Genomic DNA, 15,245 nt, shown 5'->3' with positions numbered 1-15,245 from the left:
TTGGTTCAAAACACATGTAGGTCTAGCCTTTTTTAATTGATTGCCATAGTTTATACAACAGTTAAAGGATGCCAGGTGAAATAAATGTTCATTTAAATGGCTTGAATAAAGAGATATTGAAAAAAATCACACACAAAATATCAGATTTCTTAATGAGTATGGTTTGAAAATAATACAGCATAACCACACTGCTCAGATGTCAGATCGCATGCACTCATATTTTATCACTGTGAAGTAATTTGCCGCATAAATCTTGCTGCATTTAAAATGTTCTCTTGAGCTGGTCAAGAGGGTTGACAGGGCAGTGCGGTCGAGGCGTAAATCAGCATAAGTGATCGGATAGATTTTTCTGTGTTAATGTAACGTAACCCTGGCTTGCACAATAACTCAGGCGAGGGGAAGGAGAGCGAGAATGTCCAGCGACCAGCCCTCTATTTGCCAACTCAATGTGGTTGGGTCATCAAATCGACACTGTGATTGACCCATCAATTGACCCCAGCTGACCTCTCAGGCCAATCAGGCTAATGGTGGCGCGTGGTCCCAGCTTTACCTCACTTGTATCCTTTTACTCGCACTCCTTATTTGTATGTCCAAACACACACACCACACATACACACACACACACACACACACACACACACACACACACACACACACAAACACATACTGACATCCAGTCCTATATCACACCCTAGGTTTCTAACCCGTCTCTATTTTAACTGCCTGTATTGGCACGCCCTTCACTGAGGGACTCTCGTTAGCATTGACCTTTCTTTCTCTGCATGCTTGTTAAAAGCAACAGGCCTTGGATCAGTTCAATTCATAATACAATCACACAAATGGTTTGCTAGTCTTCATTGTAATCACAGCTAACTTTTTGCTGTTACAGTTCTCAGTCTCAACATATTACATCTGGGACCACTTCAAATTAATCGTGAATAAATGCTGAATCACCATATTGCATCAAAACTGCCTTATGTGGATCAATATGTTTCTGCAGGCTGATGCTCCAAAAATGTACTACATGTGTGTGTGTGTGTGTGTGTGTGTGTGTGTGTGTGTGTGTGTGTGTGTGTGTGTGTGTGTGTGTGTGTGTGTGTGTGTGTGTGTGGGTGGGAGGGGGGACTGTATTGATTTGATCCTGTATGTGGTAACTATATCATGTTTTCACTTATTTGATGTAATGGAAGTGTATGGATTCATAATTGACAAAAGGGGTGTTGATTCAGACACTATACGGGGGTCAAACTCAAGTGGGATTGAAAAAAGGCATCTGTTCACTTGTTATACAAATATCGTAGTGTCACATCATATTATGTATTTGCAGTACAGCACCAAGCATATATTTATAGGGTTGAAATGCAAGAGAAAAATCAGGACAAGTGCTGCAGATCTTGATCATACAGGAGTCTGAAGTTTGCACCATTTAACTGAAGCAAATCCATGCAGTTTACTTGCCTTCTATTATTGCCTTTACGGATTTAAAACTCCAATGAAAAAATAAACTAAATGTAATTGATGAAGCAGCCAGTCATGCTGAGTAAGTCAGAATCCTTTTTTCCCATATTTACCGTAACTGTGACCACTTCTATTGTGGTGAAGTTGCTGACACAGCCACAGAAAGCTCAATTTGCATGAATAGCACAAAAAAAAAAATAGGGGACGGCGGTTTAACTGTACATGCCCTCTACTTAATATAGCATCTATTAAAAATGGGACATAGGCCTCAACCAAATGTTGTTTGCCTAAAACAAATTACTACACTGTTCAACGTGTTTGCTGCACTCAAGTGTATCGTGATTTTTGTAAACCTAGAAACCCACTCCACCAGACTTCAGAAAGCTTTCGTGCATCACCTGAATTTCCTCACACAATGAGAGTAAAGTTCACCCTGCCAGTAACCTCTCTCTCTCTCTCTCTCTCTCTCTCTCTCTCTCTCTCTCTCTCTCTCTCTCTCTCCCTCTCTCTCTCGCTCTCTCTCTCGTTCTACAATATCAACTGAAATAAATTGCACATCTTTTCCAAACAGAGCAATTTCTCCGCCATCTGTTCACAGACGTAAATCAGGGCTTGTTGATGTAAACCTCCTCCTTCCTCAAACTCCCCCCAGTGAGGACTGAATCAGGCCTAATCCCCCAGTCTCCCCTGCCCTCTAAATCATCCCTGCATATTAATAACTATATGCAGATAGAAACGGGTCTATATGTAAAATATGCAAAACACAAAACCCAGGCCTTGGTCTTATGCGGGCTCATGTTGATCAAGAAGAGAAACAGATTTTCTTTTAAAGCTGTGCATGCTGGCAAATTGGCAGTCACTTCAAATACCCTGATCCAAATACATATCTTTTTCTCTTTACTGAATTATTAACAACATTCTAAACATGACAGAGCTGTTAAAAATGTGGACAGAAATGTGTTGAAAAATGTTTTAAACTTTAATTAAACCTACTTTATTTGTATTTAATTGAAAACTCCTGCAATGGTTAGAATAAAACGGTATTCTGTTTGGGGCAAGTTAAGAGAGGACACAAAAGATCTCGTGATGATCTTCATGATGTGTGACGTCTTGGAGACTCAAATGCAGCTTCCCCACTCACTTATCCACACATGCAGATGTTTCCACATCAGTTGATAATCCAGCCTAGCCCCCTTATGCCAAGGATTAACACTAGTCAAGCCCAATCCAGCCACATGTGGGGGACAAGAAAGAGAGACCAAAAGGGAAATAAGTTAAATGCTCTGCTCTGTTTCATTCAATCATAATCTAGAGGCAATATGTGCAGTATTGGAATGAAAAATGTTTTATTTTCCAAACATGAGCATTTCCCCAAGGTGTAACCCCTCTCAAAGTGCTAAATAAATCCCTAATGACACATGTGAACTCGTTACTTTTTTAATTTAACACGTTTGTATGAGCTCTTCTTAGTGTTTCAGGTTTGTGAAAAAACAAGCAAAGAACTTTGAGCTACTATAGTTCAAAGTAACATCTGGCAAGAGGAATACTTTGGATCTCTGGTGCAACAGGAGCAGGTTTTAATGACAACAGATGGCTTGACAGGATTATGAAACAAACACACACACACGCACACACACACACACACACACACACACACACACACACACACACACACACACACACACACACACACACACACACACACACACACACACACACACACACACTTGCACTTGACATACACAAACGCATGAGAGATTGTGAAACCACAAGAAAAAACACTGAGGATGATTGAAAGTGTTTGAACAAGCTCAGGGCTATTTCCTTAATAATTCAACTTTATATAGCATAGAAACTTGGAAGCAACAGTCTGACCTGACTGCCTGCATCAGGTTAATTTTAATTAGTTGAATTGGGTACTCAATTTTCTCTCCGAAAGCTTGGCATCCTCTGCACACCTAAAATTGGATCGGTGTTAGGCCCTTTTCTCATCTTTTAATTTCCCTTTTCTTTTCATTAATAATTCGATTTTTCAACAGAAAACTCAGACACACCAATCCTAAAATAAATAAAAGAGGGCAACTAATCCCATTACTTAAATTAAAAAATAAAGAATATATAAGCATATAAAACTGGACATGCTTAAAAGAGGATAAACAAAAAGAACCGGATCTTGCAGATTCTTCATGATGTCTGATATATGTGGCCAATGTTTGGTCTGACGGGCCTAATGGATCTTTCCGTAGGAGATCCATTGAGCTGCTTCATAACGCAGCACAGAGCAAACATGGCTTTGATTAAACTTTCACTAATTAAAGTCTCCCTCATCTTATTAGCCCGACTAATTGATTTAATTTGTCTGAGCTAAACTATTGGCTGTGACCTCTACTTAGTTAATGAATTAATTGATTTAGCCCAAGTGTATTTGGAGGAGTCAAAGAGGATTTTGACATGTTGCCCCTTTAATCTTGCTTACTCCTGACGCTCTTTGGGTCATCATGGAAATGTATTGGCAAAGGTTTCAGGAACTGGAGGGTGGATGACTGTAGATGGCTGTGGATCGTGATTGCCACTCCACAATTCTGCGGAAACTGAGTAGATTTGGCCTTCTGCTGTTTGTCAGTAAATGAAGAATTAGCCTTGGCAATAACATTTTAAAACCACCATTCTTCAGTTGCTTTCAGCCTTGGAAGTAAACTTAAACATGCAGAATCAGCTTTCCCTGACCATCCTCCACCTTCAGGAAGATGAGGCAGCACTCCAAAGGTTGTCATTTTCAGAAGAGAAAAATATGAGTCAATAATGTTGCAATAATGCATGATTAGAAGCAGTATACATATTTTACAAGGGCACTTGGGTGCCTAAATCACAAGCATCCACTTTATTGACATCGTTTTTCTTGATAATGTTACGAGACAGAGGAGCATCCTCAGCTTGGATGCAGTTATTAACCAGATGTAGGGAAAGGCAACATCTGAACTTGGCCCTATTTAGAGACATTTGAAGCTGTAATGGTGCTGCATGTGTTCATTTATCAAAGACAGGAGTAATGAAAAAGCTGGATTTTGTTCAAATACGACTATACAAGAAGGAAAAGAGATAGCTTGGTGCCATGTCCTTGAATGTGCTGCTCCTCATGAGTACTGGATGAAAAAGAGCTGCAGTGAAACCTGAGCAAACAGCTCCCTCCAGTGGTGACACATCAACCAACAAACACTATGGATGTTTCGTCTAACCTTTCTAAAGAATAAATGAAAAAGCAATTCAATGTTCCAAACAGTGCAAAGAAAATAAGTAATTTCAGCAAGTAATTGGTATTGAATTATTTGGGATTTGAAAATACTTATTCTATCATAGTCCTTTGTTTCTGTGAGCAAATTGTTTCAGATCTCCCACTCGGAAACACCAATTATGAACTTGGCCTCACAACTAAATTCAAATGTTGCTTTGTTCTGTTTGATCAGGGAGCCTTGTAAATGGGTCAACTCTCCTGATTCAGTCTCATTAAAAGAACAGCTGATCTGTGTGTTAGACAACTGTAGGTTGTGTCCTCACCTGTTCTGACAAGGACAATTATTAGTGAAACTTGCACGCTTTCAAAATGCAGCGAAAACGAAATGCAATCAATCCTTGTTTTTTGCCAAGAAGCAAGAAGTTTCCTTTTTTATGATTTGTCTTAATACATCCATATGTATACATTTGTAATTCTCATCTTTAAATATTACTATTCCAACATAAATGTGAACTCATCCATCTAAAGCCTTGTGCTTAATCTGCCTCTGTACTTTCCGGCTGCAACTATAACCTGCAACGTCATTTTATTTTATTTTTTAAATGGCAACCATAAATCTTTTAACCAGAAAATAGTGAACCCCATTATGAGAATATAGAGGAAGACGGGCCAGCTGGGACAACAAGCTGCATTGTAGGTTCTTGTCCCAGAGTGGCATAAAAAAAGAGTGTTGATCAAATGTAATGCCAAATGGATACCTCAGAGATTTACAGTAATTTATGGAGAACTTTGGTGAGTTTAAAATGCAAGGCTTCCACAGAATCAACCATGGAGATATTGAGTTTTTAAAGTTTTCAGCAACAAATTTAGTGAGGTATATAACCATGTATTTTTTTGTTTTCGAACAATAATTATTTTAAAGGACAAATCATACTGAAGTTTAACACTGGTGCTTTGTGTGGTTAGAAGTAAACTAATGTTTGGGGTTTGAGTGAAGAGTGATAAAGTTAACTGGAAGTCCACGGAATAAAACGTGATGGAATAGCATGTATAGTTTTCAGGCTCGTACCTTGAAAAGAATACTTAAGGTTCCTATGATAAATATTCTGATGTGACACAAGTCTATAATTATTGAAAATATGTAGTTTTTTTCAGCGCCTTTGCCAGGTTGTTTGTCAAAGTGATGGCTTTGATAAACCAAAGTGTATACAGAAGCAATAATAAATGGATGAAACAGGGTGTTCAAAGCAGCTCTTCCAATGAATTCGACATGACCCGGAGCCTGAACAATTCTTTATCGGGAGCAAGGAGAATACTTCAAAGAAATAAGCCATTTAAGATAATGAATCATGCAAGACTACAGACGACAACAGACTGATTATTATAGCTGATGTTAAGTGGTTTTTAAGGCCGCAGTCAGTTGCATAAGGCCAACACATTTTTCATCAGCTTTGATGTTGACTGAGGTAGCAGAGGACACTTCAGACACTTTGCTTTTAACAAGAATGGAGGAGATACAGTATGAGCAGTTTATTTGTGAACCAGGATTCAATATAAAGGTATGTCCTGCATAATTGGGATTCATTCCAGACCAATGTGGCTTCCTAAAGTGTGAGGTTTAAACTGTGTATGGATGTTTGGATAAGTACTGCACGTTGAGCGCTCTCTTGTGGCCAAAGAGAATTTCTAAAATGTAATAAACACCGTTATTTTATTTTATATTAGAAGAGCTTACTTCAAATGTTGATTGCTTAACTCGAAACTAATTAATTAATATATTCGGTCATAATGACAGCTTAATGCATGTTTGATTAAATATTAAAAGGCTTGTTTTTCAAAGTTTGCATAAAACACATTATTAATTTCCAGTAAAATGATCTAACAACATCAAACCCTTTTTTTCCCTTGAAAAAGTCTGTATTTATTATGATTCATTGCCATCTGCTGTCATCTCCTTGCTGACTGATATCTGGGATGTAATCATTCTGTTAACCCATAAATCTGTCCAATGAATGTTACTTGATATACAGAGTGAGAGGCTTCGCACACTTCCGAGGACGTGTGTGTGGACTCGCTGTGCAACCTTGTCTGAGATTTACAGACACATGACTGCCCACTTGACCTATGCAGTCCAAGTCTGTTCTTGGAAATGGAGGGGAAAAGTTACCCAGCACTTTAAATAAATGCTGAGGTAAAGAGGTGAGTGAAAAAAGTGAAAGAGTGATCGTATGAAGAATAATAATCGAAAGTAGAAATATAAATAATTTCACAGATTGTGTATTTGCTTTTTCAATTTGATCTTTTGATGTTTTAGTGATCGTGGATACATTCCTCCAACACTGCCAGAATCATATACCAAATCTTGTGACATTTTGCAGGGGGTGCATAAATATTAATTTAATGCATTTTGTCTATAGGGAAAGTGTGTGTTAAATTGACCCTTTTTATAATTTTTTTTATTGCATAAATGTAAAACTGCTCAGGTTAAACCTAATTTATGTGCTCTAGAAAGAAATCGAGATAAATGTTAGTACAATAAATGTTTGATAAGGTATCAAAACTGTGTAAGCATGTGCTAAATTAATATTTTGACTTTAGTTAAAGTCTATTTATATGTGTTGACCCCTGGCGTGATTTGTTAATGTATTGTTTTCCTCTTTTTTAACGATATTTTATCCATTTGTTTTCATTTATGTATGTTTAACAGTGTATCTATTTAATTTAAAATATAAAGGATGATTTGAATAACCCTATAGTCAAACAATTTACTTCAAATAAAGTATAGAAAGAGAAGGAAAGACACAGGCCCTTATAAAATTGACCTTCACTTACCGTTTTTGTATGGAAAATCCTTAATTTAAGGGGGTTTTTTCACTTAAAAGCAAACAAAGATCGTCTTCCCATCATGCTTTGGCAACACACTGTAAACTCTGCTGTTTGCTAAATATATGGATATTAAATCTGAACTGTTTAGCCAGCATCGTTGCCTGTTTAGGAGCACTTCCCCTTTAAGTGTGCAGCTGTCGTCACAGCAGGATGACTCGTATATTTTGCGACACAACGTACAGCCACCGGCTCGCCGTCGCTGTCTCATCTCCGCTGATATACAACAGTTAACCGTGTAGAATAAAAAACAGAAAACAAGTCCCCAGTGTTTACAGACAACTGCTCACAATGTGATACAATGCTCCAATCGTCTGAGACTCAAACACCAGCTTTCTTGGTGATCCGGAAGACGTCGTATTGTTGCATGTAAGATTACCACTGGTTCTGCACGATCAATTATTTCAGGACTAGGGGATGGATGGATCGAAAGATATACTACTGTGTGCTAGTTATGATTTTGCCATTTAACATTATTGATAGCATTATGTTCAGACACGTGTTTCAACCTGTTTCTCAAAGTCTCTGGAGTATAGATGTAGATTGTATAGCTACTGTTTGCATCTGAAGGAAATTGAATGATGCACAGGCCTGCACTTCTTGTGTTATATTTGCAGCAAAGTGTGCATGTGCATTTTGAAAATCTATCTAAAAACATACAGTAAAACTGTCATTTCTTGTTGCATTCAAAGGAGCAAGCGTTGCTGACTGGAATCCACACAGACGGACACTATCATCTCATTCCTGGGCTCCTGTAAGAGCCCCTCTTTGCTCCAAAACTAAATGAAGCTTACCAAAAAGCCACACTCTCAGAGGACTGCACCTACAACTAGGACTCCTGTGCACTGTGCTGGGCTCAAGTAGCCCATCCATGCCTGTGATCCCTATCCCACGGCGGGTGCGCAGCTTCCATGGCCCCCACACCACCTGCATGCACTCGGCCTGTGGGTCCACGCACGCTTCCAAACTTGTGCGCACCAAGTACAATAACTTTGACCTCTACCTGCGCTCGCGCTGCATGTACAGCTTCCTCCGGTTCCTCCTCTACTTTGGGTGCAGCTTGCTGACCTCTCTGCTCTGGGTGGCGCTCTCTGCTCTCTTCTTCCTGCAGTATGTCAGTGTGCGGGTTCTCCTGCGGCTGCAGTACAAACTGTCTGTCATTCTGCTTTTGCTAGGGCATCGGCGCCTGGACTTTGGGGTGCTCAATGACCTGATCATTTACAGCATGCAGATCACTATGTTCCTGGTGGGGGGTCTTGGCTGGTGCTTCATGGTGTTTGTGGACATGTAGCTATAATGTAAGCGGCCTGGGAGATGTAAAGTGCAATGTGGATGCTTCACACAACAACTTCAGCTTTCTGTGTGGTTGAAAGACTCTTGATGTCAACCCTATTTTATTGGTTTAGTTAAAATATATGACGGAATCCAATAAGAATGTGTGTAACAACTAGGTGGATGGTCGTTTAACAATATTGATCCTGTATATCTCAGATAGAACCATCAAAAATGATGCATGAAGTCAGTCTGAACATGACACTTATAGGACTCTCAACAGAGTAATAGGTTCAAAATATATTCAAATTCAATTGACATTTCATGCCATTTGTACAAACATTTTGAAAGGAGTCTTGACTCAGAACTAATTTGTTTATAATAATCCAAATGATAAATGTTGCATGGAGGAGTGACTGAACATATGACTGTTGTCGTCATGGCTGTGGGATGCAAGACAGTCATTTGTGCCAAAAAACCCAGAGTTGGGCTCCAAGCCTAAAAGTCTACCATGAATCCAAGGTTGATAGTATTACAGTTATGTTATAAACACAATATCATGTAAACATGTATCACAGTAAAGTATATTTGGTTTAAGTGACCGAAAACAATTTGTCAACGGTGTGTGTAATGTGTTTTTGTGGGAAAAGGTGGGCCAGCATAAAATGACAAAAACATGAACTTCATTAGTAACGTTTTTAAATACATGTTCTGTTGAAGAGCTGTTTTGTAAATGTGCCAAGTGAATGTGTTTACTGTGTTGGCCCAACACCCATGATGCCATGCCTCGAGCTGTGTCACAAGAATGTGTGACAGTTCAAATTATGAACGTCTTTGGGTCAAAGGTTCCATCAGTCGCTCTTCACGCTCCTCTGACAGACTTCTCTGTTTAGCTTCCTGCAGGATGCAAACACCAGACCACAACTAGAACTCTCTGTTTCTGCCAAGCATAACAAAGGCAATGGCTGTGTCCCAATCACCTTATATAGCCTGTGTTTCACATGGTGTGACGTATGCTTACAAGATCTAAGCAGGACTCAAGCTTTTCACTCTTAACTTAGTATAATTGTCATGTACAGGTAGGAGCTGACATCTCTGTGTTTATCATTTGCTGATTGAAACTCTCCTCTCTAGACTTGAACTTTCGACACAGAGTCTGTGGCCTGACGGAGACATGGTTGAGACTGGTATGGCCTTGGGCTGTAATTGGGTAATCTCGGGTTTGAACAATAAGCGTTTGTTCTGAGGATCAACACATCATATGCCTCATGCTCTGAGCTGGGCTGATCTGACAGCACAGTTACAATAGAGGAGAACTAGAGAACATGATTTGTGATGTCAACATATCGCTGAAGGTAGGCTGAATGATAAAGTCATCGCCTACACATTTTTATTTCTTCTATTCTTATGGAAAGCTGAAGTCATTTGCACATGTCAGAATGACTTGTCATTTTTTGTGTATGGTCCAGGTCATTACATTTTGAAGTTCCTAAATGTTGTCATACAATGTCAACTTCAATCATCCCAAGTTTTATCCACTGCATTGCTTCTAGGCCACAGCTACTACCAACTGCCATTTACAAGGCTACAGTTACAGTTTACATGGCAAACTGAACAATAAGTCTTGATGAAAAATCTTTAATTTCCCTTGTAAACATTACCAATGTAGTAATGGCATCAAGTTCATTATAAACTCGCCACTCAGTACCTCAGACACATGATAGTCCCTATAGGAATATTATAGTGCTACCATACACTTTTAAATACAGAGAGGTACAGTAAGGGGGCTGTAAACTCTATTGCCATTCCCCTACTGTGAGCTCAAATACTGTAAGAATATCACAGGACTAATAGAGGGGTTTTACATCATGGTACAGTTAAATACATTATTGTTTATTTGACATTTTATGTAACATGTATATGACCTGGAAGTACAACAAGTATGCAACATCTGAAGATGTAGAAATGTTCCTTAACAAACACTGACATTTCTTTGATAGTCGCTTTTAACTTTTTACAAAAGTGGATTAAATTCTCCAGCTTTATAATCAAATAAATAATATGAAAATGTGAAAATCATTTCAGAGCTCACAGTTCCTATGATTATTTAAATTATCAATTGGCTTCCCTTTGTTTTAAACGGTCACAAACTAAAAATGGAGGGGGGGAAATGAAAATGAAACAATATAGAAGTGAAAACAAGTTTATATCAAGGTATTTTGTGCATGTTGTGTATAAAAACAAAAAAATAAACATAGTGAATCAAAAAGCATGATAATTGAAAGTGATTATATTTAATGGACAATTTATTGGAAAATTGTTAATTTGCTTTCTTGACTTTTAATGAAATTATTTCCGTTACTTATGGATTTTTAAAACATTTTTACAACAGTGGGTATAGTTGTGTGACCCAAGTGTGCTGAGGGAGTCACCCTGCCATAGATATGAAGTGATGAATCATGAGTAACATACAAACAGGGGTGTGAGACGTTTTCAGATCTTGTACGTGTAGTACATTGTACATTAATGTGTTTATCAAAGCTGCAAAGGTGCAGCTAGTTTAAATACTTTGTATGCTGCAGGGTAGCAATATTTACTCCAGGTGTAACTCCTTTGTAAGTGTTGATTATATTTCATTTTAATAACCCAAATCTGTAAAGTAACTATTGGTACTAAATAAATGTAATGGAGTTAAAGTACACAATTTAACATTGAATTGTGACTAGAAGTACAATGTTGCATAGAATGGAAATAACCAAGTGATAAAATCTCAAAATGATCTCAAAATTGTACTTAAGCATAGTATTTGAGTAAATGTACTTAGCTATTTCCCACCTCTGCTTGCAAAACATATCAAATGCAGGTGTAGTATAATATTGATTGTTCAAATATAACCCTGGGTGGTTCTAGGGGGGTGGGCAAAGGGGCCAGTGTCCCTGTGACACGGAGCTTGGACCCCCTATGGCCCCCCTCCAAAAGAATACATCTATGGTAATGCAATTTATCAGTCTGCTACCTCACTCACCTATTTTCTGCATTAGTATTTCTCAGTCACCTTAGTCACCTGGTAGCCAAACCCTGTTTCTCTGTCACTCTCTGTTGCACCCATCAGCTCCATTAGTAGGCCCCCTTCACTCTCACCTCAGTGCCAGATCGTACTTCGCAAAATGCAAGTCTTTACCGCATTACCTCCACGATTGCACTCCCGGTTTCGAACTCGCCTGTCACTGACCTGCCTGCCTCGTCTGTTTCCTGACCCCACCTGCCCTTTGCCTACCGTCTGCCAGATTGTCTTGTACCAGAACTGTACATTTAAAACTAATAACAATAAAGTTGGTTACCAACGTTCCCTGGGCTCCCGGGTGTTGCACTTGGCTCTCAATTAATGTAAAATACTAAATTACTGTGCAGTAACCAGGGCCAAAGTTAACCGGGATTTATTGTATTGAGTGATGTATTTTAATAAATAAGTTACTGAAACAAATATTGTGACTTAACAAATCCCCCAAAATACTTAGAAATAAAATAAAATCAAAGTTTGGCTGCATAAATAATGTATTATTACCGCAAACTTCTTTATGTTCTGTTTCTTGGGCCAAAATTGTAACAAAGTCATTTACATCTAAACTCTGTTACTAAACCAAACACCGATAATGGCATTTTAATGCACTATGACTTTAAACTAAAAATGTTAAAATCTCCTTCTTCCTGCATTAAATGTGCCCCTCTCATTAAATGATTGCACGCCCCCAGCAAAGTTAGTCTAGAACCAACACTGAATTTTACATTGCACCCTATGGAGTTTAACAGTAGTGATCATAAACATCACATGTCAAGTTGGAACACATTCTATCATCGTGTAGCAGTGATTGGCTGAGCTGTGGCACTTTGACATCGCATGGCTGCAGTAAAGAAAAGTTGACTTGAGGTCACACCGCCAGCAGTTGGCGCTTAGCCGAACAGCACATACACACACATGCGCATCATGTAGCCTGAGCTGTCATCACATAGGGACACGTGAGGTAACCACACATGTACATTTTCTTAAGGAGCACAATGTTTGAACCACGAATGTGAATCTTTTCCCATGAGTTCACTTTCATACACGCACAGACAGTGTTTGTAGCAGGCTATACCTCGCCCCGAGGGCTTGCCACAGGAAATTCTGCACCTTTAAGCCCGCAGAGTGCACTGAGTTCGTGTGTCCGTAAAGGCGCACAATATGACCGAGCACTGCTGACAGTCCATTGCCGCGTACATTACACTAGGACAGTATACCTACAGTAACCTGGCAGTCACGCTGAAACGTCTGCCTCTTTAAAAAGAAAGTCTTTACCGAGTGCTGCATGATGTCAGGCTGCCTGCACTGTTCATGTGAGCGGCGTTCACTTCCTGCACAGGGATAGAAGCGGCCAGAGAGAGAGTGGGATAGAGAGATGGGGGACGAGCAGCCAAGATAGGACTGCTGGAGTGATAGAGTGAGCCAGCGGACCAGGGGAAACCGGGGCCTGCTTTTTTAACACCCCGCAAACTTTACAGGTTATCCGAAGAGAAAGCCTTCCGTCAACATCCTCGCCGTCGGACAGCTGCAGTTCATGGAATAGCGACATATATCGGGTAAATATATCCCCTTCTGTCTTGGCGTGATGTTTACGGTGCCTGATTTGTGTGACGCATAGGTTTTACCATGCATTATTCCCTCGCCTCTCCTTCTTTATGGCCGCACACCGTGACAATGTGCTGACATTATAGCTCGAAAGTTGATTGACAAAAACACTACCTAATAAAGTAAGTTAGGCTCTTGAACTTTCGAGAAGTGATATCTTGAAATGTGAAGGTTTTACACGGGGGATGATAAGTGTAGGCTTCCACGCGGCAATAGAAGAATTGAATTAGACTATTTGTCTGTTTTACAACACTAACATTAGCCCACTGTAGTGTAGTGTGTCTATAATGTTGTCGAGCACTTTTGGAAGACTTGATAGTGTTTCATCAGTTTCAACTGTATGCATTGGAAAAGGTGGCACGGTATGATTTGTCTTGCGTCACGATGAAGCCAAAACAAAAAAAAATCTCCACCCATAATGCATCTATTATAGTGCTGTATGTTGCAGGATTGCGGCAATGCATAGGCTACTACACACAAAGCATCTGAAGTTGTTGTCAGGGGCAAATAGTATACAAAGTTTATTAATAAGTTTAAGATAATTCCAAACAGCTGTCTTCTGTAATCCTCAACTCCAAGCAAGTTAGTATAAGATATTTCTTAAATATTTCCGGCTTTTGCTAGAAAGTCTTGTAATGATTTAGTACAAGAAACACACTAAGCATCAAATTATAACATCATTGTTTAAACGTGATATATAGGCTATAAAATATGTGGGCTGGGAGGATTGTAAACCAAAGTGGATCACTATATGTAAATGTTTGTGAAATAAATTGAGCAAAGTCTATGTGATTCCGAGATTACATTACAAAAGTTTCACCTACACACGTTACAGTTGCCTACTGTAGTGCAAGGTATGTCAGTACAGTTAGTCTTCTGTTTACCTTACCTGACCTGAACCCTGCAGGAGTCATCTGACTATACATGCAGTACCTCCCCCCTTTCTCCAGTGTGTACATGGTTGCAGTGTGTGTGGCTAATCAGCATGAAGCTTGTGGCAATTTTCTTCATTTCCTGTCACTTTCCTTCCCTCTCACATGCACTCTTTCTCTCTATCATCCAGCTCTCCTTATTGTACTCTAGTCCACCCTGTGTTTGTGCTCAAGAGGAAACATTCTGGTTTTGGTCTACATCTTTATCTTTATCAGGTCGTAAAAAACTCACACTGATAGTGTTGCTTGCGGTTTATGCAGCATCCTGGTCCCAGACAGGTGTCGCACAGGATGGACGTGAAAAACGACAGCTTGCTTAATAGATTCATATGAATCATTTAAGTAAAGTAGTGTGAAGTGTGTAGTGTTCCTCACCATTTGAGAGTTTTGAATCCCACTTCAGAGTGTTAGAGCATTTTAGTGCCCATCTGTTTCTGTCCGCTTCTCCTATGTAGAAATATCATTGGGGATAACAAAATGAAAATTGAAAATCCCTTTTAAAAAACTGAATCGGTATGGATCCATAGGTGAGCCTGTCAGCCCTAAGGCAAAACACAGGCAGCATTTATCAAGGTTTCATATTCCTATCTCAATTCAAGGAAATCAGTTCTGGGAAATGGGAGTTTTGATTGCCAAGTTTCTATCTTCAGTGTTCATCATAACATATATGGAAAATTGAGGACTTTTTTTTCCCTTTCTAAACGGAGGCCTTCATACACCACTCGTCTTTGACTTGGACGTCTGCCAAAGGGTTGTGATGGCTCTCAACAGCTGTATTTCTCTGTGTGTGCATGTGTCGGTG

The 15,245-nt window shown here is 39.3% G+C and overlaps 2 protein-coding genes across 2 annotated transcripts in view; both read left to right on the top strand.

Annotated features, from left to right (window-relative positions):
• Nucleotides 1–7,736: 7,736 nt before the first annotated feature.
• On the top strand, nt 7,737–9,456 carry LOC134868009 (transmembrane protein 250). Its single transcript, XM_063888862.1, has 2 exons — nt 7,737–7,942; nt 8,266–9,456. The coding sequence occupies exon 2, from the start codon at nt 8,445–8,447 to the stop codon at nt 8,862–8,864; it is 420 nt and encodes a 139-aa protein (XP_063744932.1). The 5' UTR covers nt 7,737–7,942; nt 8,266–8,444; the 3' UTR covers nt 8,865–9,456.
• A 3,505-nt stretch (nt 9,457–12,961) lies between these two features.
• Nucleotides 12,962–15,245, top strand: part of LOC134868226 (nucleus accumbens-associated protein 2) — a 28,115-nt gene continuing 25,831 nt past the window's right edge. The window contains exon 1 of the mRNA XM_063889194.1: nt 12,962–13,462. The gene's annotated coding sequence lies outside the window, so the exon portion shown is untranslated. The remainder of the gene's footprint in view (nt 13,463–15,245) is intronic.

Source organism: Eleginops maclovinus, chromosome 8 (genome assembly GCF_036324505.1).
Source record: "Eleginops maclovinus isolate JMC-PN-2008 ecotype Puerto Natales chromosome 8, JC_Emac_rtc_rv5, whole genome shotgun sequence".
Lineage (NCBI taxonomy): Eukaryota > Metazoa > Chordata > Actinopteri > Perciformes > Eleginopidae > Eleginops > Eleginops maclovinus.
Note: the sequence above shows the minus strand (reverse complement) of the source record. Positions and strands in the feature narration are given on the sequence as shown.

Bases quoted from the DNA above. Each gene is read 5' to 3' on its own strand.
- LOC134868009 (XM_063888862.1), top strand. From the start codon at position 8,445: ATGCCTGTGATCCCTATCCCACGGCGGGTGCGCAGCTTCCATGGCCCC.